At 43.2% G+C, this 25,145-nt stretch overlaps 1 protein-coding gene across 1 annotated transcript in view; it reads right to left on the reverse strand.

Moving 5' to 3' along the window:
- Nucleotides 1–4,385: 4,385 nt before the first annotated feature.
- The window catches only part of BMPER (BMP binding endothelial regulator), a 195,925-nt gene continuing 175,165 nt past the window's right edge, over nucleotides 4,386–25,145 (reverse strand). The window contains exons 13-14 of the mRNA XM_056857049.1: nucleotides 13,000–13,130; nucleotides 4,386–4,848 (exon numbers count right to left, since the gene is read on the reverse strand). Coding sequence (XP_056713027.1) covers nucleotides 4,667–4,848; nucleotides 13,000–13,130 — 313 coding nt within the window. The 3' untranslated portion in view covers nucleotides 4,386–4,666. The remainder of the gene's footprint in view (nucleotides 4,849–12,999; nucleotides 13,131–25,145) is intronic.

Genomic DNA, 25,145 nt, shown 5'->3' on the forward strand with positions numbered 1-25,145 from the left:
CCCACCTGGAGGCTGGCACCCCTAGTTCACCTAGAGAAAATGGCTGATTTGGAAGGTGGACTCTATGGCATTATACCCTATGGAAGTCCCTCAACTCCCCAAACCCCACCCTCCTCAGGAGCCACCCCCAAAACCTCCAGGTATTTCCCGACCCAGAACTGGCAACCCTAAGAAGGAGCCGTGTCACAGCCCCTTCCACTCCACAACAGGTAAAGCACCCATCCACTTCAGTGGTTCCTAACCCTGCACCCAGTGCAGAAGGCTTGGCTGGACTTACTCTCACACACATCTCCAAGAATAGCTCCCATAAATGCTGCAGAGAATGTCACAGGCAATTTTTCCCTTTATGCATTTTTGAATAACATATAAGAATTGTGAGAAAGAAGAGGAGTTGGTTTTTAGATGCCAACTTCCTCTACCACTTCAGGGAGAATCAAACCAGCTTATAATCACCTTCTCTTCTCCTCCCCACAACAGACACCCTGTGAGATAGGTGAGGCTCAAAGAGTGTGCCTAACACGAGGTCACCCAGTTGGTTTCATGTGTAGGAGTGGGAAACCAACCCAGTTCACCAGATTAGCATCCGCTGCTCATGTGAAGGAGTGGGGAATTAAACCCACTTCTCCAGATCAGAGGCCACCACTCCAAACCACCAGTCTTAACCACTACACCACACTGGCTCTCAACTAAACATTTTAATTAAGCCCCAAGATTCTGAGTTGAAAGCAATGGCTCACATCCGCATTTCCACAGATGGAGTGCAGCTTTCTTATTGCAGCCCCCCAAACGCTGCTCCTGAAGGACAGCCCCGCCCCAGATCATTTCAGGGCACTTCAGGGGCCATCTGAGGCTGTACTGGGAGAAACACTCCAGTGGATTCAAGACACAGGCTTCACTAATTCCCCCCCCCCCCGGATTAATTCAGGATTTAGTAGGAATTTCATAACACATTGCAGATATACTATACATTATCACAAAAAATAAGAATGATTTTTCTATTTGAGAGGTTGTAATGTTCATTTATTAAATTGTAAGTTACCTGTCCCACAAAGACACTTAAATTGAGCTTTCTGGCAATATGCATATCTATGCAAATTCAATTAACTAAAACAACCATTAATGACGAATCAACGAGTTGCTTTTTAATTTGTTGGCAGCCCTAGAAATAAATTATTTATTTACAAACACTAATCACCACAGTCCTACTCATAAAAAGTTACATTAATACAATGTATTTAACATGGATGTAATTTTTTTTCATTAGTTCTTTAATATTTATTTTCAATGGATGTCAGCCATAGCATATACAAGTAGAGGCATTTAAATATTTAAATAAGCAAACTCCCTCCCCCCTTTTTTGCCGTTCAACCTTGGTGCTCTCAGAGATTAAAAAAAGAGAGATTATTTTCAGAGGGAGAGTATTTGCAGCCAAGAATCAGCTTCCAGTCTCAGGCAGCAGGAAATGGCTGTCACCTGGCAGAAAACATGTCCATGGAAAACAAATGAGCCCCCACCCCCAGCAATTGCAGTGCAGTAGAGATATTGCTGTATCAGGTATGTTTATGGTTGCCAGGTCCCTCTTTGCCACTGGTGGGAGGCTTTGGGGTGGGGCCTAAGGAGGGCAGGGTTTGGGGAGGGGAAGGACTTCAGTGCCATAGAGTCCAATTGCCAAAGAGGCAATTTTCTCCAGGCAAACTGATCTGTATCGGCTGGAGATCAGTTGTAATAGCAGATCTCCAGCTAGTACCTGGAGGTTGGCAACCCTAGGTATGTTCCTTTTCTGGGATATTTCTCAGCTGTTTCCTAGAGAGCAGTACATAGGACCAAGGATGACACAAGTAGCATGGATTTCTGTCTCCCTTTCAGTCCCATAGGCTGCTCAGCTGAACCATTCCGTTTCCAAGAGAGAATCAGAAGTAATTATACCCCAAGTCCCTTCTGTGGGATAATTCATATCTTTCTTGTTGTTCTTCCATTTTCAGAAAGAACAGAGCATTCATGACATGAGGAAATGGGTGACAGCCATACTATCGGTCTTTGGATACTTTCCAAGGATCACAGAACAAAGTGTTTCCATTAGAACATTCTTGGCTGTATACATGCATCCAACCATGGTAAGCCATTTTGAATGTGATGGCACTACCATTAAGTCTTTGGTTTTATCCCAACACCAAAGTGACAATCCAAAACAGAGTTAAGCACACTGTAGCCGATTGTCTTCTGGGGCTTTTAGAGTGCTTAACTCTGTGTTGAATTACATCTCAAATGTTTCTGTCATCTTAACTGGCCACTTTGATCCCTTCATTGCTCACTGAAGCCACACTTCTTTCTTGCAAAGCTGTGCACCAGCAATCTCCAAGCTCAAAACAAGAAGCTTGTGAGTCCACGCTCTTGAAATGTTGCTTTGTAATTGGCTGTACTGCTTAAAAGCCCCCCCAAGAAACCCAAGTGCCAGATCAAAAAGCATTTTCAAAGATCATTTTCAAAACAAAAAACAAAATGAAGCTCCCTAAAAAGAATGGAGGTGGGAGAAACCCAAGCCTCATTTCTAAATGCCTCTCTTCTGATCAGAAAGAACTCCCAGGAAGCATTTGAATCCCCGCCTCTTGACATGCTTTGTAATTGGCTGTAGTTCTTTCTGTGAGAGAAACATCCTTCACCCAATCTTCCATGTCCTGCACTTTGCCTTATGCATGGGGATTTCAAGCGAGCTGAGCTCAGGGGAGATGGAAGAATCAGGTTAATGGAGGGACAGGAAGTCCCAGCACTTGTGAGGGCTGGCAGTGAGGTCATCTCTAATGGAGTGAAAACTCATGCAAAACTCCAAAAAACAACAGAGACAGACCAGGGGCGAACGTGAAAGCACCCATGCATAATCGACCTTTATGGTCAATGTACAAACAGTTTTATCCTTTAGATGTTGCCTTAGCTTCTAGGGAGGCACTTTTCCATGAGTAGGCAACATTTAAGTGACCAGCAATCTCCTTCACAAGAGCTGCCTTGGTCATGACTTCAGCTGACTCCGATATCACCCCCCCCCCCCAAAAAAAACACCCTGCTTTCAAACTGAAGGTTGGCCCAAGTAGACTTAGTTTTCCCGCACCATGACCATCTCTAGAAATCAGATTTTTGATGACTGTAATAAAGGACTGTTCACAAGATGTCATTTGCCACCAAAATAAATGTTTTCTGTGCCCTATTTTTCTTGCATTTAAGCCATTTTCCTCAGTTTGGAAGCTAATTTGCATGAACATCATGTTATGCGCCCCAGATACCAAGAGAGCCCCCAGACTTTGAGGTGCCACTGCCAGCCTGCCAATCGGCTCTTTCCGCCAGTCCTCAGCAACACTGAACTTCTGAACCTGAAAACCGAAGGACAGCTTGGCTCGCAAATGCCTGGAGGATGAGGGTGACCCTTTTGCCCATAAAATTGGACCTTGTCCCAACGTTCACCAAACTTCGGTGTCCGTCTAAGGAGAGTCTCTTGCTGCTATGCTGCAAATTTGATGACTCCTCCTCCAAAAAGGCCCCACAGGAGCTTCGAAAAAAAATCCCCATAGATTATAATGGACTTGAATTTTTTCGGTAAATCCAGAAATAAAGCCAAAATACCCCTTTATCAGTATGGGTATTCAGCTTATTCTGGGTTTACCGAAAAGAATCAGGCCCAATAAACACGAACCCAAAATTTACCGATTTGTGGGGTTTTTTTTGCACAAGCCTAGTTGGGGCTCACATGGTAGGCTGTTCCCACACATGGTTAATTCATTTAAACATTACTCCAGGCACAGGGAAAAGTAACTTACACAGGGCAATCTACAGGACCCCTAAATGACTCAATGAAGTTATCATACACTGCCTCCAGCTTTCTAAGTTACTAAGGTGCTCTCAATAATCACTAGGTTCTTCTTCTGAGGAGGAAAACACAAATTATCCCTAACTTCAGAGAAATACATTTCTTGTGCATCCATAAATCTTTAGCTTAAAGTAACCTTACCTGGCAATGCTGTAGCCCCTGGGCACATTTCCATGGAAACTACAAGCTTTTACACTGGCAAAGTCATCTGGTAGATACTTTCAGGCCAGCAAACACCTGGTGTATTTATACAAACGACTCACATGGTTTACAGGTTATCATCATAGGAATAATGCATAAACTCTATAGCAAGAAAATACATATAATAATTAATCCTTCTGTGGTTTATTTAAATGACGTCTTCTTTCATAGGTGTGCACAGATGTACTTTTATATGTATTTGGGTACATACAGATATTGCTTAACCTAGGACAGATACTATCTTAAGTGATGTGTGATGAGGGAGGGACTTGGATGTATGTAACCTGATGGGGGTGGAGCCATAGATGATGCAAAAGACATCATAGGGTAGAGTTAACGCTGTAGCTGCTGAGATGATTCAGGGCTTTGCATGACTGCACATGGAGAAGCAGTACAGTCCTGTTGCATAGGTAGATGCTGTTGCTGTTTCTTTCATCCCACGGTATCCTCCATATACACACCTAAATATACAGGCACACACATTGTCTTCCCTCTTGGTGAGCGTGCTTTGCAAAATCTGCCAACCAACGCCGTATTCCTTCATTGGCTGTGACCTTCAGCGGGTACCCTAGATACCAGTTTTAGAGTCTTCGGAAAGAAAAGCAAACGTCACCGCTGTGGGCAGAGAATAGGTTTGATGCATCTGCCTTTGTGCTGGACTAAGTTTGCAGGGCAGTGGCACCCGGCAATACACGGCTTGTGGCAAGGACCGATCTCATTCCAGTTGTCACAGGTTTTCACACATCCAGGTCCGCAGGTATCGTAGACAGCACCGTTTTTACACTGGGTTGCTGGAAGAGTTCAAAGAGAATTGAGCATCACTGAGCCTTTTTGTAACAAATATATTTACTTCATTTATTTGCCGCAATATTTTTTTTTAAATTGTTTACAATTTGTCCAATTTAATAAAATACAATCAAACAATTACCACACTAGACTTTGCAGCAATAAAATTTGGAAAATGCAATACAATCACTCATAAATCAAAGTTATAGCTTATATGTTATTTGCTGTAAAGGTCTTGGAGCAAACGAAATAGGCCAGATTTTTGCAAAAGACAAAATAAACAAATCAGCACAAAGAATATGAAAAGCATTGGCTAACTAAGACGTCTATTGTCTGGCATCTGAAGCCGTTGGTTTGCACTAACCACTGGCCTATTCATTCAGTATATGCCGCAATATCTGATCTGTCTCTTATTCTCTCTGTGGAATACCTGGCAGACAAAATTCTCTTAAACTTCCATCCACTAAGTAAAAGCACTACCTGAGTATTGTTGAAACATTTGCTTTTCAGACCAGCTATGTCCCTGCCCTCAGTGGACTCCTTGGTATATATCCTTTTGCAATGTCCTTATGTGTCTCAACTTAGGCTAAAGTGCATTATGCCATATTTAATAAATGGTCCGTATTTTCTTAAGCGACTAGGTTGAATTGCTCTGACCCTCAATGTACTTATTTTGTTGCTCATTTTTTAGAGGCTGCAGAGAAGTGTCGAAGGGAGGTGTTTTTAGATATGGGTCTTATTTAAGTTTTATGGTTTTATTGGTCAAGACCTCAGTCTAAGAAATGGGGGAATTAAAAATAAGAAATAAGGTTGAAACATGCCCCCAAAATCTATCTGCATACTTTTAATACTTAAATGTTTTAATATTACATTTCCCCAAAAAGTCCAGTACAGATAAATTCCCCCAACTGACCCTCTTCCCCTCCGCTTATTTACAATAAACTTTAAACTATGGAAAAGTGACAATCGGAAAACAGCATGAGCTGACATGTTAACTGATGTGCTTTTAATCTGGCCCTTGCAAACTCCAATTATACTTAATTCAAAACATCTGCAATATACCTTTCTTTTAAAAAGAATAATTACAGTAGAAATAGAGAGTACAGGGAATGCAAGAACTTGTTTTTCAAAATTATAACCTTAGACCAAACTAGCTGTTCTAACTTTTGTTTCAAAGAAATTAGGCTGCAAAGTTTAAAAACAACAACAATTAGTTGGAAACATTCATTTCCAATTCAGTAAGATCTCCTTACTCCTTTTCTAAAGTGTGCATGTGTGTGTATGTCTGTGTGTGTCTTGTTCGCAGCCTGGTAGAGATTTTAGGATTTTAGCAATTTGCTTCTAATTGTATCGTCTTTCAATTGCATTAATGAGGGAATGCAGCTTTTAAGAAGTGGTCACAAAAATGGCAAACAGCCTGTTCACAAATACCATCAAATGCAAATGTCTCCTTTTAGCAAATGTTACCCAGGCTAATTATTTCCCATAAAGAAATAAATAAGATCATTTATTTGAGCAACTTTGAATTCATTAGCTAATTTGACACAGGAGACTTTTAAATCCCTTTCCAACTACAAAACCCTGAATGTATGCAGAGGAAAGCGGATGTCTGACCCCCATAGACAGGCATTTAGTAGTAAGACCCTATGCACATACATACTATGCACAGACAGGTAGTGTACACTTACCGGCATTGATGCATATACAGCTTATGCACACACAATGTCTTTTTACACAAGTAACCCAATGCATATAAAGCAGAGATGGGCTGGCTTCTATGATTCCCCCACTCCCCGCACCATGCATTCAGACTTCCAGCTTTTATTGTCTGAAAGGTGCTTGTATTGGGGGGGAAATATCCTGAGAATGGTTCTCATTACAGAAAGTAATTGTCTGCTTTAAGGTGTTTGTGTGTACTATTGATCTTGCTACGTTTATTGATCACTGGGAGAGAAGGAGAAGAAGAAGAGTTGGTATGCTGACTTTCTCTTCCACTTAAGAAAGAATCAGACGGCATACAATCACCTTCCCTTCCCCTCCCCACAACAGACACCCTGTGAAGTAGGTGTGGCTGAGAAAATTGTGACTAGCCCAAGGTCACCCAGCTAGCTTCATGTGTAGGAGTGGGGAAATAACCCAGTTCACCAGATGAGCGTCCGCTGCTTATGTGGAGGAGTGGGGAACCAAACCCGGTTCTACAGATTAGAGACCACTGCTCCAAACATAGAATCATAGAGTTGGAAGGGACCATCAGGCTCATCTAGTCCAACTCCCTGCACAATGTAGGAAATTCATAACTACCTCCCCCCATACCCCCAGTGACCCCTACTCCATGCCCAGAAGATGGCCAAGATGCCCTCCCTCTCATGAACTGTCTAAGGTCATAGAATCATCATTGCTGACAGATGGCCATCTAGCCTCTGCTTAAAAACCTCCAGGAAAGGAGCACTTACCACCTCTCGCGGAAATCTGTTCCACTGAGGAATTGCTCTAACTGTTAGAAAATTCTTCCTAATGTCTAGACAGAAACTCTTTTGATTTAATTTCAACCCGTTGGTTCTGGTCTGACCTTCTGGGGCAACAGAAAACAACTTGGCGGCACCATCCTCTATATGATAGCCCTTCAAGTCCTTCCTCATAGGACTTGGTCTCCAGACCCCTCACCATCTTTGTTGCCCTCCTCTGAACACGTAACAGCTTGTCTACATCCTTCTTAAACTGCGGTGCCCAAAACTGAACACAATACTCTAGGTGAGGTCTAACCAGAGCAGAGTAAAGTGATACTATTACTTCGTGTGATCTGGACACTATACTTCTGTTGATGTAGCCCAAGATTGCATTTGCCTTTTTAGCTACCACATCACACTGCTGACTCATATTCAGTGTTTGGTCCACTAAGACCACAAGATCCTTTTCGCACACACTACTGCTAAGACAAGTCTCCCCCATCCTATAATTATGCATTTGATTTTTCCTAACTAAATGCAGAACTTTACATTTATTTCTGTTGAAGTGCATTTTATTGGTTTTAGCCCAATTCTCCAGCCTGTCAAGATCATCCTGTATCCTGGCTCTGCCTTCTACTGTATTCGCTACTCCTCCCAATTTAGTATCATCTGCAAATTTCATAAGCATCCCCTCTATTCCTTCATCCAAATCTTTTATAAAGATATTGAACAACACAGGGCCCAGGACAGATCCCTGTGTCAGGAGCAAGCCAGGGGGGTGGTATGTGGTAGTGCGATTGTGCTGCTCCCAGGTGCTGTTGTGCTGTTCTGTTCAAGGCCAATCTGTGCCCCGTGTTTAGTCTTCATAAATTCCCATACTGTGGGAATTGCCAAGTGCTCCTTCCTGCCTCTGGGAGGGGGGTTGTCTAGGTTACCAGTTATCTCCTGTTGCTTTTCCATATATGCTCTGCACCTTGCCTTTGCCCTTTACTAGTGTCCTTTTGAATATGGCTTCTGAAACCTGTCGATTCTAACCAAATAAAACTGCTTTCGTGGACTTGCCGTCTGCTGGAATCTCTTTATGGTTTTGCCGCAGGGCTAGAGCTTACATCCTGAGGCACTCCAACGCTCTTAAACACTACACCATGCTGCACTTATTTGATTGGATTCTGCATTCCTTTGTGCTCTATTTCATACAGTAGCACACCTACTACTATATCTAACACTGCCCAACATTTTGGCTTCAGTTCGTAAAATACAGTTTTTATTTTTAAAGTCACCCCATTCCAGATTTCATACAGGCCTTTTAAACCATTCCATTGTAGCCAAATGAATATGCAGAAAGCCAATTGGGATCACAGTTGGAGGGAGGAGCCAATCCATCCCACCCCCGACCTCTACATGTTCAAGACCCGTGTTTCCCATGTACTAGGTGGAGATCTCCTGCTGTTACAACTGATCTCCAGCTGATAGAGATCAGTTCACCTAGAGAAAAATGACCACTATGGCAACTGGACTCTATGGCATTGAAGTCCCTCCCCTCCCCAAACCCCACCCTCATCAGGCTTGCCCCCAAAACCTCTGGTGGCGAAGAGGGGCCTGGCAACCCTACTCTCTCTCCTTTTCTTCACCAATTCCTACCAGCCTTGCTCCTATGTAAAGAACAACATCACAAAGTTGGAAGAAGGTAAAGCAGCCCTGCTGCATCAGACCAATAGCCTATCTAGTCCAGCATTCCGTTTCACACAGTGGCTGGTCAGGTACAGCGGGGGGGGGGGGAGCTTTGGGAACATCTTGTGATTGAACATGGGGATGAGGTGGGAGAGAGACTGATATACACCAGAAGGTCATTAAGACCAACCCTCTGCTCTAAGGAAGGGCTCACCTTTTGATGCATCCACATAATCCTGACCGCAACATGCCACCAAAACCAGCAAAGCCCCAAATACACACAGAGGCCATTTATGCTTGGTGATTAGCAGCACATTCCAGGCGAAGTACCCCGCATATTTTTTTGATTCTTTCACGCTGAACCGTCACTTCAGCTGTCACTGCAAAGCCGGCGCATACCGGCTTCGCATTTCTTAAGCGCCTCTTTAACGCTACCTTTTGTATTTGCTCCACCCCTGCATCAAAGCATTTACTGAAGGAACCATGAAAAATCACAGCCTCTGCTTAACTATGCAAACGACCATTGCTAATTGCTATACAAACAAAAGAACGAAGGAGCAGGTGAGTGGGGGGTGGAATTTAACTTTCTCCTCTTGCACGGGGACCATGAATAGTCATTTTAAAGGGCAAATTTTAAAAAGCATATTTGAGCGAGCATCAAAATCAACCCTGCATAAATGTCCACAGAGAAGTGGCGGTTTTGCTCTTAAGGTTTCCAAAGGAATGCCTGAATCACAAGTCACACAGTAGACTTCTAAGAAGACCTGACATCTATATACTTAGACTGCAGTAGCTTAGCTTGATTGCACTCACACTCGGGAATATTGCCTCATCTATTTCGTGCTCCATGCTCCAAGGACCTGTGTCATATGATTGTATTGTTGGCAATTCGAGGCACTTCTTGTCCAAGAGTGCGTGTGCATGTGTGCCGTCAAGTAACAGCTGACTCATGGCGACCCCTGGGGTTTTCAAGGCAAGAGACATTCGAAGGTGATTTGACATTGCCTGCTTCTGCGTGGGCTGAGAGGGTTCTGAGAGAACTGTGACTGGCCCAAGGTCACCCAGCAGGCTTCACGTGGAGGAGAGGGGAATCGAACCCGGTTCTCCAGATTAGAGTCTGCTGCTCTTAACCACTACACCATGCTGGCTGTCATTCTTGTTCAAGTACTTATGAACTAATCAGGAAATTTACTAAACTCAAGCAGTTAGCTCACCTCTAAGGTCTTAGAGGGGCAAGTCCTACTGAAGTTAATGCACTCCCGTTACATACGGGTGGGCACTTTGTTGCTCCTGTAGTATATTTAATTCACTTTCCTGCTGCTCTATTAAAGGCAAAGGTCAATAAACCAAGAGAGAAGGAGGGAGAGATTCCATTAATGATATCTGAGACTGGAATCATACTTGGAAGCACTTTACTTGTATTGTTTTTTCCCCCATTATAAAGGATGATCACAACTTTCAGAGTAACCGGCTGACTATTTTTAGCTCTGTCATTCACCCCTATCTGCTAATGCACCCTCCATCTAAAAGGACACTAAAGGAAATCAGTGGGCCCTGTGCCACATACAATTACCAATACGGTCCTCAAGGTAATAACTTCTGGAGCAGCAAGGACTACCCTTTTTCTTATCTTCTCTAATAACCATCAATTCCTCTTTGTGAGCATCCAGGTCACCACCCCATTAGAAAGCAGCATGCAGTAATAAAAGCTATCAACAAGTGAAACAATCATGTTCCATAGTGTATGGGGATCACAAGGCAATCACTTGCTATAAAGGCCACTCCTTGGCACTGAATGCAGCAAACCTGGCCATGAGCAGCTAAGGGCTAAAATGTAACAAAGACAAACCCAGGAAACAAAACAAGGTGAATTTCAGCGTAGACAGAAGCGGACCATTGGAAAGCTGGGAAGGATGCCGTATTCCCCACCAGTAGGATTGCAAGGTCCCTCTTCAACACCAGCGGGAAGGTTTTGGGGTGCAGCCTGAGGAGGGCAGGGTTTGGGGAGGGGAGGGACTTTGATGCCATAGAGTCCAATTGCCAAAGCAGCCATTTTCTCCAGGTGAACTGATCTCTATCGGCTGGAGATCAGTTGTAATAGCAGGAGATCTCCAGCTACTACCTGGAGGTTGGCAACCCTACCCACCAGTGATGACAGAGAGGGCAGACAACCCAGCACAATGGCCAAAGCAAAATAATATATTAGAAGCAATGTGTTGTGCAAACAAGCCAAATCAGAACAATAAGAACCTCAAGGCAATAGGAATTCTTAAGCACTATCAAATAACTGGCTATTTAATATATTGCAAGGTGCTATGCAAAGACCCCAAACATAACACAATAATTGGGCATTTTATCAAAAACAAAACATCATGCAATAGGCAACCTCATATATACATCTGTCAAAGCATCACTATAATGAGGTAAGTAACAGATAAGTCCTTAATGATGAAAAACAAAGTCTTTTGTGGTCAGTAAAGAGTTTACAGCTAGTAGCTAATTTGCAGAGCTTATAGCCTGTAGCCCATGAAGAAGATAACTGGCAGTGGAGAAGAAGAATGCTTGCAGCTTGAAGCTGGTAGAGAGACAGGACTCCGGATTTGTCCACCATTTCAATAAATCTTCCTGAGTCAGTATAGAAATGCCTTCATAGTCTGCTCTCATAGATGGGTCCTGGAGTTCTCCTGGACTTAAACCTGATATCCAGACCACAGAGATCAGGTCCCCTGAAGGAAACGGCACCTTTGTAGGGTGCAGCTCTGTGGAATTACTGAGCGCCTTCTCAAACTCCACCCCCCTCAGGCACCACTCCCAAATCTACAGGAATTTTCCAAGCTGGAGTTGGCAACCATACACAACCCACCTTGTAGGGTTGCCAGGTTGCCTCCGGCAGGAGGTTTTTGGGGTGGAGCCTCAGGAGGGCAGGGTTTGGCAGGGACTCTAATACCATAGTCCATTGCCAAAGCAGCCATTTTCTCCAGGGGAACTGATCTCTATCGGCTGGAGATCAATTGTAATAGCAGGAGATCTCCAGCTAGTACCTGGAGGCTGGCAACCCTACCACCTTGGCATTTGGATAAAGGGGAATGGATCCATTCTCTGCTCATCCCAACTTTTCAAAACTGGAACCCAGCTGTTCCTCCATCTTTGATTGCCAGCACTAGGCCTTAAATCATTATGGAACTGGGGGGCTAGTCACTTTAACGAGTAAACTAGATGCAGTTCAGCTGTGCATCCCCACCACAGCCTCTCTTTCTTTTTTCCTCTTCCTATGAAGGCAGATCTATTACAGCTGTGCTTCTGCATGAACTAAAAGCAGTGTAGGAAATGTTAGTAATCAGCCATAATAATCCAGAACCTCAGAGCTCTGTGATCCTTCCCCTAACCACCCCAACCATTTAGCAGACAAATGAACTAGGTATTTGATGCAAGTTTTATAACAGGGTTGTTAGTACAAACTTGCTGGAATTCTGCTTGTCACACATGCTTCCTGTATTCTCTCCAAAGAGCAGAATGCAAGCCTGCTGGTTATCGGATTTCAGCACCTGCTAACCATTTATTGATCTTTGTTGGGTTTTTTTAAAAAAAATCTGGCATCACAGTGGTGCAGACAAGGATTGTTCCCTTCAGACTGTGTGTTCAGGGCAGATCTTGGTTAAACACTTGTATGTGTAACAAAAGTCAGACAGCTACTTTTGCCTAGGAAAAGCAGCTTTGGAAAGAATCAGTTTGGTTGGGAGAAATGGCAGAGATTAACCCTTTCCTTGCCACCTCTGCTCAAAACAGCCACAGGATCAACACCATGGAGGCGGGACAGGTCTTTTTATTTATTTATTTTTGAGAGGGGGGAATGATTTGAACTGGCAGGGCAGGAAGAGGACTAAGCACACCATTCTCCTCTCTGCTTCTCCTCTCCAAACCACCTCCCTCCCCATACGTTTTTTCCCCCTAGGAAAAATGGCATTGGAGATACACATACGATTGCAACATGTATTCCCAGCCTCCGTTTCAAGCATGCAGTTGGCGATTCCCACTCACCTGCACAGTTTTGCTCAGGCTTCCAGTGGACTTTGAGGCCTTCCCTCTGACAGGCTCTGGTGTAGGCTAGGAATGATTCACAGTAGCAGTTTTTATGAACAGGGCACTCGCACATGTCTGTCACACAGGACCTGCAGAGAATAGTGGGAAGGGAGGTAGGTGAATGAGATCTAAATACATCTGCATTGTGTTTAAATCCTCTCTATTCTTAAAGCCAAACTAGATGGTGGAGGGAGTGCCTGGCTGCCCCCTCCCAATAATCTCTAGTACAGTTGACTTTTTGTTGTGACATCATGACGTCCGTTCACAAAGCCAGCTTGTTGGGGGCCAATAATGTCATTTTCACATACCCAATTACTTAGTTTCTGAAGCAACCAAGAGGCATACAATTTGTCCACAGTGGATAGGCCGATAGTTGGATGGGTCCATTCTATTGCCTTTCTCATAAAGTGGGACAATTATAGCGCTTTTCCAGGCATCAGGGAGTTTGAGAGGATGGAGTTTAAACCACCCACTGCACAGTATGAGTCAGATTGTGAGTATCTGGCACAAAAACATCCACATTTTTACCCACTCAAATCAGTTCCTCATAATTTAGGTTTCCTGGAATTTATGCCCTTCTCCATTTCTGTTTCTATGGGGAAAAAAATCTCATATATGACATGATCACTTGGGAAATCTTATAAAGTTTATGAGTTTCCTTATAAAATGATGTGGATACATAATTTCTTCTTTCCTCCCTCCATTATCTTCTCCAAATACAGTTTTCCTGAGAAGACAGTCTATTGCAGTATCTGTAAACAGCCATGAGCAAAGATCATTGAAGTCTAGCATACTCTAGTACGCTCCGAGGTACACTGTCTCCTCTCCCCACCCCATACTGCTTAGAGCACACCTTAGTAAACTCATATGTGCATAATAGATTAATTTAAGCCCATCACTTTATACAAAGACTTTATACAAAGATCAGCCTGGAAAAATGTAATAAATATGTCAAATATCTCAGGAGGGATTGCTTAAGGGCAGCTACTAGGCAATCTTTATTTCGATGCATAGGAAAGATAGTTTTGAAACCAAAAACAAACTGGACAGCAGAATTGACCCTTCATTGGAAGAGAATATACATATTTCTTGGGACATACAACTGAACATCCATTATTTTGATGATGGGGGGAAATAAAACAAAATGATATTGGAAAGCTTTTGAAAATAACTCCGTTAGGTGCCTTTTTACTGCAGTTCAGGTATATATCTGACCCATTGTTTTTTTCAACATGACATGTCAACTTGGATGGAAGAGGTGCTCTAAACAATGCATACTTTAGTTGGTTAGTATATTTAATTTCAATAGGATCTAGTAAACTCATGTTGCTTCTGAGGTTGCATAATAATAAATATTTTTATAAAGGGAATGGAGTTGTAGTGAAGTGGAATTGTTCAGGAAACTGAACAATTGAAACAAACAATTTCAAACAATTGTTTGAAATTTCAAACAATTGAAATTGAAATTGTTGAAGACTTTCTATTCCTTGGCTCCACCATCAGCCAAAAGGGAGACTGCAGCCAAGAAATCAGAAGGAGATTGAGACTGGGAAGGGCAGCCATGAAGGAGCTAGAAAATATTTTGAAGTGTAAGGATGTGTCACTGGCCACCAAGACTAGATTAATTCATGCCATCGTATTTCCTATTACTATGTATGGGTGTGAAAGCTGGACAGTGAAGAAAGCTGATAGGAAGAAAATACTTTTGAAATGTAGTGTTGGAGGAGAGTGTTACGGATACCGTGGACTGCCAAAAAAACAAATCAGTGGATTACAGATCAAATCAAGCCTGAACTGACCCTAGAAGCTAAAATGACTAAACTGAGGCTATCGTATTTTGGTCACGTCAGGAGATGACAAGAGTCTCTAGAAAAGACAGTCATGCTAGGAAAAGTTGAAGGCAACAGGAAAAGAGGAAGACCCAACAAGAGATGGACTGACTCAATAAAGGAAGCCACAGCCCTCCATTTGGAAGACCTGAGCAAGGCTGTCAAGGATAGGACATTTTGGAGGACTTTCATTCATAGGGTCACCATGAGTCGGAAGTGACTTAACACACACACACACACACACACACACACACACACACACACATATTTAATTTCAATAGGATCTAGTAAACTCATGTTGCTTCTGAGGTTGCATAATAATAAATATTTTTATAAAGGGAATGGAGTTGTAGTGAAGTGGAATTGTTCAGGAAATTGAACAATTGAAACAAACAATTTCAAACAATTGTTTGAAATTTCAAACAATTGAAATTGAAATTGTTGAAGACTTTCTATTCCTTGGCTCCACCATCAGCCAAAAGGGAGACTGCAGCCAAGAAATCAGAAGGAGATTGAGACTGGGAAGGGCAGCCATGAAGGAGCTAGAAAATATTTTGAAGTGTAAGGATGTGTCACTGGCCACCAAGACTAGATTAATTCATGCCATCGTATTTCCTATTACTATGTATGGGTGTGAAAGCTGGACAGTGAAGAAAGCTGATAGGAAGAAAATACTTTTGAAATGTAGTGTTGGAGGAGAGTGTTACGGATACCGTGGACTGCCAAAAAAACAAATCAGTGGATTACAGATCAAATCAAGCCTGAACTGACCCTAGAAGCTAAAATGACTAAACTGAGGCTATCGTATTTTGGTCACGTCCGGAGATGACAAGAGTCTCTAGAAAAGACAGTCATGCTAGGAAAAGCTGAAGGCAACAGGAAAAGAGGAAGACCCAACAAGAGATGGACTGACTCAATAAAGGAAGCCACAGCCCTCCATTTGGAAGACCTGAGCAAGGCTGTCAAGGATAGGACATTTTGGAGGACTTTCATTCATAGGGTCACCATGAGTCGGAAGTGACTTAACACACACACACACACACACACACACACACATTTAATTTCAATAGGATCTAGTAAACTCATATTGCTTCTGAGGTTGCATAATAATAAATATTTTTATAAAGGGAATGGAGTTGTGGTGAAGTGGAATTGTTCAGGAGGCAGCTTGCTTCAGGCAGTTTTATTTTTTTGTGTATCATCTTGTCTTTGTTGTATTTCCCCCCCTATTTTTAGAAACTAGTTCATTGCATCATTATAGGTATTACTTGGATTTTATTACATCATTTTCTAATTTTGTAATCCACTTTTTACTGCACTGTTTATCATATGTATTATACTGTTTATTGCCTTTTTTAAATGTAATTTGACTTTCTCAGAAAGAAAGGCAGTTCAGGACTGAATAAACAGGTATCCGAAGAAGTGAGCTGTGACTCATGAAAGCTCATACCCTGCCAGAAATTTTCATAGTCTTAAAGTGCTACTGGACTCTTGCTCTTTTCTACTGAATAAACAGGGTGACCCATTCATGTTAGATGCATTTAGGTATAACATCAACCTAACAGTAACACTGGCACAGCTTGAATCCACGTATGAAGTGAATTTTAAGTGAAGAAGAAATAATCTCATATAAACTATGATGGCATGAATTTACCATAAAATATGCTCCCCCCTCCTGGCCTTTATATGTGGAGGAAGAGACGGCACAGAGGCGTCCATATGTGAAAAAGGACCCCAATAAAGTCTGTTCAGAGGAATGAGTCTGATGTACTTTTAGGGATGTGATCACTGGATTCATTCACCATTCCGATAGATTTACAGCAAACTTGTGTTCATAAACCAAAAAACTTGTATCCAAAAGACTTGTTTCCAAATAAATGAAAAAAGAGAGCGAGAAAAGAACCAGAAAAGCTCCATTTGCTTCAATAATAAAATGAATGCAAAGTACAATGAATGTGTGTGTGTAAAGTGCCGACAAGTCACAGCTGACTTTTGGCGACCTTGTAGGGTTTTCAAGGCAAGAGATGTTCGAAGGGGGTTTGCCATTGCCTGAAAAAGAAGAGTTGGTTTTTATATGCTGATTTTCTCTACCTTTTAAAGGAGAATCAAACTGGCTTACAATCTGCTGGGGGAGAGATTGTCCATCTGCCTGCTGACAGGCTAGCTGGTTGGTGGGCCATTTTTGCTGCAAAGCTAGGTGTGGCAGTAGTAGCCACCCATAGTATATTAAATATGTGGTTCAAGGGAGAGGTCACCAAAGAAAACAATGAGGATGAAATCAAAGGCAAGCAAAAGCAATGAAATTTAGAGATGAAAATGAATACAAATGGAAACAAAAATTATACACCTCCATCACGGTGTAGTGGTTAAGAGAGGTGGACTCTTAGTTGGGGAACCAAGTTTGATTTCCCACTCCTCCACATGAAGCCTGCTGGGTGACCTTGGGCTAGTCACAGTTCTCTCTGAACTCTCTCAGCCCCACCTACCTCACAAGGTGTCTGTTGTGGGGAGAGGAAGGGAAGGACACTGTAAACCGGTTTGATTTTTCTTAAAAGGTAGAGAAAGTCAGCATATAAAAACTAACTCTTCTTCTTCATTCTCTGTGCAAGAACTATGTGCCTTCTGTGTTTTGTAAATCACCTGGCATAGTGCTGGCAGAGAACAAATAGCCACTGAACAGAATCAGTCATGGTACCAAAAAAGGAGACTACATCTTTATACTGCTATGCTGAATGTTGCCTAAATTACAGTTTAATCCAACCAGCAGAACTTTAGATAACAGAAACTAAAGACAAATTAGAGACCAGTATTTTAGCACTGATGCTAAAGCTTTGTTTTGATTGCTTCAAAAGCATTATTTCTGAAATTAAGCAAAGGAAAAGGGAGTAGAAGAAGCAGAAAAAGAAAAACATGCAGGCACTGGCTCCCTCTAGTGCTTAATATGCAGAATGTCAGATGCTGCCGTTTTTGGAATACAAATAAATAAGTATTTTAGGGACTTGATGGTACTTCACACACACAACATGTGCCACATTTCTAGCAGGATGGTGCTTCAGTGCAGCAAAAGACTTACTGCCTGTGTGAAGAGTGTCAGGTGTGATTATCACACCTGCATCTATTTTGGTACATTTACACAGGCAATTCTCCATCATAAAACTCTAGACCAGGTTATCAAATATATTGCCAAGCTAATAACAGCGGGTGGGCTAGAAGTGTGCTTGTAGCCTGCACATCTTTCTGATCCTTTCTTACATTTTTGTCAGGATAAGAAGAAATGATATGTGAAGAAATGAAATGTGCACTTGGGTACTTTTAGGGGTTTATGTTTTTAATAATCTGTTCTGTCAAGTCTCGATCCCATGAAATCTTCAAAACTTCGAGGATTCATGTTACAGTAAACAAGGTACAAATCAGGTAACAAGTTGGGGGCCACAAAGAATAATGGAGTGTGGATAATCAATGGGGACATTTATCCCTGCACTGAAATACTGCAAGAGTCCTGAGTTCCAGGGATGACTTGTTAGCTTCCTGCTCACCTATCCCATTTATTAATGCCATTACTCTGCTTTCCCTTTTGCTTTTATGCCATTAAAGGTTCTGAAATTGAAACTGAAATTATTAATGCCCCATTTTTTTCCCCAATGGGGACCCAAACATCATTCTCCCCTCCTCCATTTTTGCCAAACAACCACCACCCTGTGAGGTAAGTTAGGCTGAGAGACAGTGACTAGACCAAGATTAGGGTTGCCAACCTCCAGGTACTAGCTGGACATCTCCTGCTATCACAACTGATCTCCAGCCGATAGAGATCAGTTCCCCTGGAGAAAATGGCCACTTTGGCAATTGGACTCTATGGCATCGAAGTCCTTCCCCTCCCCAAACCCTGCCCTCCTCAGGCTCTGCCCCAGAAACCTCCTGCTGGTGGTGAAGAGGGACCTGGCAACCCTACTCAAGATCAACTAACAAGCTTCTATGCTAGAGTGGGGATCTAGCCATGGTTCTCCAAGATCCCACTCCAGTACCCTAACTAATACACCACGCTCTCTCCTCTGTACTCTAACGGTAAACTGCAATTTTCCTATAGCAATGGCTCCTGAGATTCAAGTCTGGGTCAACAGGAAACTGTTCATGTAGCTTTGGCAGGGAGTGGTCCATTGAATGAGTTGTATTTTATTACCTTTCCCCCCTCATATCGTATGGCACAATTTGCTGGGAGGGTGGAAAATCCTGCTCCCTCAGGCTCCGCCCCAGAAACCTCCTGCCGGTGGCGAAGAGAGACCTGGCAACCCTAGGGATAAGGGCTCCTGTTCCTCTTCACATCTTAAAGAATCCTTAAGGGGCACGATAACTTAGGATCAAAGGAAATGCTCCCCCTGCCAAATTCCAATTAACCCCCTTCCCCCTAATGTCAGGAACTGTTGGTCATAGCCCTTAAATGTTTGTAACACCTTCAAAGCCCTTCCCCACCACATACCTGAAGGACTGCCTCTCCCAATATGAGCCCAATATGAGCCCAACTGAATGCTGATTCTCCCATCGGGCCCTGATCCCCATTCCTTCCCTGAAAGCAGTCTCATTCAAGGGCTGTCCCTGTGGCAGCCCAGTCATGAGGAAACAGGCTGCCCAGCAAAGCAAGGACTATACCGTCTTTACTAACATTCAGGAATATGGGAAAGGCAGAGTTGCTTAGGAGGGCTTTCAGGTGAGCTTACGGTTTCCTTTTGGCTCTCTGGTAAGAACATAAGAACATAAGAAAGACCCTGCTGGATCATACTAAGGCCCATCAAGTCCAGCAGTCTGTTCACACAGTGGCCAATCAGGTGCCTCTAGGAAGCCACCAACAAGATGAGTGCAGCAGCACCATCCTGCCTGTGTTCCACCGCACCCAAAATAATAGGCCTGCTCCTCTGATACTAGAGAGAATAGGTAAGCAGCATGACTAGTATCCATTCTAACTAACAGCCATGAATACCCCTCTCATCCATGAATATGTCCACTCCCCTCTTAAAGCCCTCTAAGCTGGCAGCCATCACCACATCCTGGGGCAGGGAGTTCCACAATTTAACTATGCGTTGTGTGAAAAAATACTTCCTTTTATCTGTTTTGAATCTCTCACCCTCCAGCTTTAGCAGATGACCCCATGTTCTAGCATTATGGGAGAGGGAGAAAAACATCTCCCTGTCCACTCTCTCCAAACCATCCATAATTTTATAGACCTCTATCATGTCTCCCCTCATCCGCCTTCTTTCCAAGCACAGCCCTAAGCATCCTAACCGCTCCCCATAGGACAGTTGCTCTAGTCCCCTAATCATTTTGGTTGCTCTTTTCTGTACCTTCTCAAGCTCTGTAATATCCTTTTTTAGGTGTGGTGACCAGAACTGTACACAGTATTCCAAGTGTGGTCTCACCACAGATTTGTACAAGGGCAGTATGATATCAGCAGTTTTATTCTCTATTCCTCGTCTAATTATGGCCAGCATGGAATTTGCCTTTTTTACAGCAGCCGCACACTGGGTTGACATCTTCATTGAGCTATCCACTACCACCCAAAGATCCCTTTCTTGGTCTGTCGCTGCCAACACAGATCCCATCAGTGTATATGTGAAGTTGGGATTTTTTGTCCCAATATGCATCACTTTACACTTACTCACATTGAATCTCATTTGCCATTTTAATGCCCATTCTTCCAGTATGCAGAGATCCTTCTGGAGCTCTTCACAGTCCGATTTTGTTTTAACCATCTAAATAATTTGGTGTCATCTGCAAACTTGGCTACTTCACTGTTTAACCCCAACTCCAGGTCATTGATGAACAGGTTGAAAAGCACCAGTCCCAACACAGATCCATGAGGCAACCCACTGCTCACATCCCGCCATTGGGAGAACTGACCATTGATTCCTACTCTCTGCTTCCTATTTTTCAGCCAGCTCTCAATCCATAAGAGGACTTGTCCTCTTATCCCGTGACTATGAAGTTTGCTTAGCAGTCTTTGGTGGGGAACTTTGTCAAAAGTGAAGATTCAAGAGATATCTATATAAAAGCTAATACAATCTTGGGTAGCATGTTATGGACTTTATGCGCAGTCATCACCCTGGTTTATAAAGTCCTTTTTGGTGTGAGTATGTAAGTCCTTGTGGTAAGTAGGTGGTCATTTGTGAGGTCACCTGATGGGGCTTTTTAAAGGTATCCTCCACCACTTACTCCAGGTGTGTAGACATAGTAAACCTTTTATTTCCCTTCTTCTGTTTTGCTTATTAATGAGGACAATACCTTTTCCACTCTGTTATCACACAGGAGTCCTGGATAAAGCAGCGAAAATGTGAATGATTAAAGGCCTAGATCATGGGTGTCAAACATAAGGCTCTAGGGCTGGATCAGGCCCCTTGAGGGCTCTTATCTGGTCCATGAGCCAGCCGAGGCAGCCACACACACCCCACTCCTGATTAGTGTTGCCACGTCCTCTTTGCCACCAGCAGGAGGTTTTTGGGGCACAGCCTGAGGACGGTGGGGTTTGGGGAGGGGCTTCAATGCCATAGACTCCAATGGCCAAAGTGGCCATTTTCTCCAGGTGAACTGATCTCTAATGGCTGGAGATCTGTTGCAATAGCAGATCTCTAGCTACGACCTGGAGGTTGGCAACCCTACTCCTGATCTGGGCTTGCAAGCCCGCTGCAGGCTTACCAGCCGAGGCAGCCACCTTCTCCAGTCCTGAGGTGTCAATTATCAAAGACTGTTAAATAAAAGAAAATACTGTAAGTATGATATTGTTTTAAGCATTTTCTTATTTTAAGTAAAAAAATGTCATTATGTGGCTTTGCCTGTGTGTTCTATAACGTTTGTATCTCCGGTACCTGGCATTAAATTTTATGGTACACATGGCCCGGCCCGACCAAGTGACATTTATGTCATATCCGGCCCTCATAACACATGAGTTCAACACCCCTGGCCTAGATGGAACAGGGAGGCTTGAAAATATTCATAAATGTAACTGTCAGGAACAGTCACAGATGAAAGAATGTATTAGTGAGAAAATAACAGCCAATCTGCTCTCTGAGAGAGAATTATGAGTCACTGGATACAGGGTTACTGAATCCCAGAGAGGATATTGCCATAATACTTTAAAATAATACGGCAATCGATCCCTTTAGTTTCCCTCAACCCTGGAAGATTAAAGAAAAGTCTTTAAACACTAAGTGTGAGTCTCTCTGTGACATCACACATTACCATCCTGCTTCCTCTGAAGGTAGACTCAGAGACCCCCTAATCTGCTTCACTGGCAGCTAAACCCTGTCTGAAGGGGGGGGTCAACTATTCACTGCTTTTTGCTCCAACCCCCCCTCCCATTTGTTTTCAAGGTTGTAAGGACCTTGATTGGCTGATATTGACCCAATGAACATTCCTACCAGGATTTAAAGGGAATTGGTCATTAGCATAGGGTTGCCAACCTCCAGGTAGTAGCTGGAGATCTGCTATTACAACTGATCTCCAGCCGATAGAGATCAGTTAACTTAGAGAAAAATGCCCCTTTGGCAATTGGACTCTATTGTATTGAAGTCCCTCTCCTCCCCAACCCCCCCTCCTCAGGCTCCGCCCCGAAAAACCTCCCGCCGGTTGCAAAGAGGGACCTGGCAACCCTACATTGGCAGGAAAGAGCAGGACTTTGGCTCTCTGGTGGTGTGAAGATTCAGGACTTTGATTGGTCCATCACAGATGGCTTTTACAGTTGTTTGATTTTAAGTTGTGATTGTATATTGTTGGTTATTGCTACACATACTGCTCTGAGCTTGCAGGGAAACCGGCAAATTCACATTTCAAATAAATTAATAAAAAGGATGTTGTGCAGCTTGCCCAAGCCGACTTGCGGTTTTACATGATGCTCATGTATGAAGAGGTGGTGATAACTGGACGTCTGTAATCACCGACTATTGTGCCAGGACCCACGGAAAGCGAAAGCATCTGTCATCTGTGAAACATGCACGTGCATCAGGAAGCCCCGCATCTTCAAAGCAAACCATATGAGCACACTTCTTTAGCAACGGGCCTTTTTCACATTATACTATGGAAAGTGTCCAAGTCCTGCAACAGGGTTTTTTAAAAAGCCCTCTGCTACACAGAATTCTTTTTTTTCCTAAGCTGCTTTTGCTGCTGCTGCTGCCGCCTTTACTCACTGGTCTGCAGTATTGAAATTGCAGATGTTTGGTGTCTTTCATCAAACATCTGCAGTTCCTTTTACTTCACAGTAAACAAGCACAGAATCAATCACCGTAAGTGGGAATGCCTTTTGCATTTAATATTTAACGCCTTTTGTTTCACAAAACCAGCATGATGTAGCGCACAGTAAAACGTACAAATTCCTCCAAGTCATAACGTGACACAGATGAAAAGCAAGAGAAGACTCAAGTTAAAAGATACGGGCCCTTTGGATTTAAACAGAGGTCCAGATGCCTGATTTCAGTTGCCTGGTGTATCTATGGCAGAACTGCCTCCGCTTCCAATAATCCAAACTGCACCCCAGTTAAAACGCTATCAGCTGCACACTTACAAATTGGGAGGTCTGCTTTTTGTAAAGAGCAGCCAGTTGAAGAAAAAAGATAAAGTTTAGCATCCTGTACAATTAATGCCTTGGGGGAAAGTCTACTCACTGGAGAGATGAAATCCTAGTGTGTGCCTCACCTAATTTAACATGGAAAATGTCCTAAGACTGGGTGCCAAGCTAGACACTGCCATAATCACATTTCAGTGCTCACAAGTTGAGTATTGTGACAAAGACCCTGGAGGTTTGTTACACCTCATATGAAAGAGAACAGATTTTCCTTCTCTTGCAGATGAGTAACAAGCTGAAATACATCTGTCGATATGCAAATATGTCAATTGGCCTTGGTGACAAAGACGTTTCACTGATATCCTTCTCTCCCTTCTTAAATACAATAGAAGTCTTCATTTTCTGCTTCTACCAATGATTTTCTACCTGTGATTTGCTGTCAACAGGGTAAGCATGAGGGTTTATTTCAGGTCCTCTGCACAAACATCAAGCCAAGTGGTAGCAGCTTCTCTCTGTGTTGGTGGCCACTTGAGGCTACGGAGTAGAGGAAGGAGGGGGAGAATTGCTCTTCCAGACCCCAGCACTTTCCCCCATGCAGCCCACCAGTTCTTCCTGACTTGGCTTGAACATAAATACTTCCAGGTCAGGCCTGGGTCTTTGGTAGAGTTGCCATCTCCAGCTTGGGAAATCATTGAAGATTTTGGGGTAGAGCCATGGGAAGCAGAGTTTGGGAAGGAGAAGGAGCTCAGCAGGGATGTGATATCATAGAATCAAAGCACCAATGCTGCCATTCCCTCCAGGAGAACTGATCTCTGTAGTCTGAAGGTCAAGTATAATTCCTGAAGAACACCCGGCCCCATCTGAAGGTTGACAACTCTTTAATGATACTTCTCATACTGCCAATTTGGCTCCGAACAGTCTCACCCGAAGACTGTATATAAAAAATTTACATCTTAATCAACTGGGGAAAAACTTGGCAACTACCAATGCAATATTAAAATCCACCCTTGCTAAAAGAAACCTCAGATTATCCAATTCCCAGCTAGGGTCCTGGATAACAGGAAGTGAGTTCTGGAGGCCTCACGTCAAAAAAGATGTGGACAGAATCGAGCAGGTGCAGAGGAGAGTGATGAGAATGATGGGGGGGCTTGGAGACAAAGCCTTACGAGGAAAGGCTGAAGGAGTTGTGAATGTTTAGTCTGGAGAAGAGGAGGCTGAGGGGGTACACGATTGAGCTCTTTAAGTATTTGAAGGGCTGTCACTTAGAGGAGGGCAGGGAGCTGTTCCTGTTGGCAGCAGAGGATAGGACACGCAGTAATGGGTTTAAATTGCAGGAGGAAAGGTACTGGCTGGATATTAGGGGGGGGAAATTTACAGAAAGAATTGTTCAACAATGGAATCAGTTACCTAAGGAGGTGGTGAGCTCGCCCTCACTGTCAGTCTTTAAGCAAAGGCTGGACAAGCACTTGTCAGAGATGCTCTAGGCAGATCCTGCATTGAGCAGGGGGTTGGACTAGATGGCCTCTACGGATCCCTTCCAACTCTGTGATTCTATGATCCTATGGAGGTTTTATCCATCGATCTCTTGCCACATCGAGCAGGACACAGCTTAACAGAGAATGTTGAAAGGTGCTTATTTGACCAGAACCCCATTGACAAGGGTTGGCAACTCTCGGAAGCTTAGGCTGAAAGGCAGTGATGGGCCCAAGGTGACCTGACAAGCTTCCATGCCA

The sequence above is a fragment of the Euleptes europaea genome, chromosome 11 (assembly GCF_029931775.1).
Source record: "Euleptes europaea isolate rEulEur1 chromosome 11, rEulEur1.hap1, whole genome shotgun sequence".
NCBI classification, from domain to species: Eukaryota; Metazoa; Chordata; class Lepidosauria; order Squamata; family Sphaerodactylidae; genus Euleptes; species Euleptes europaea.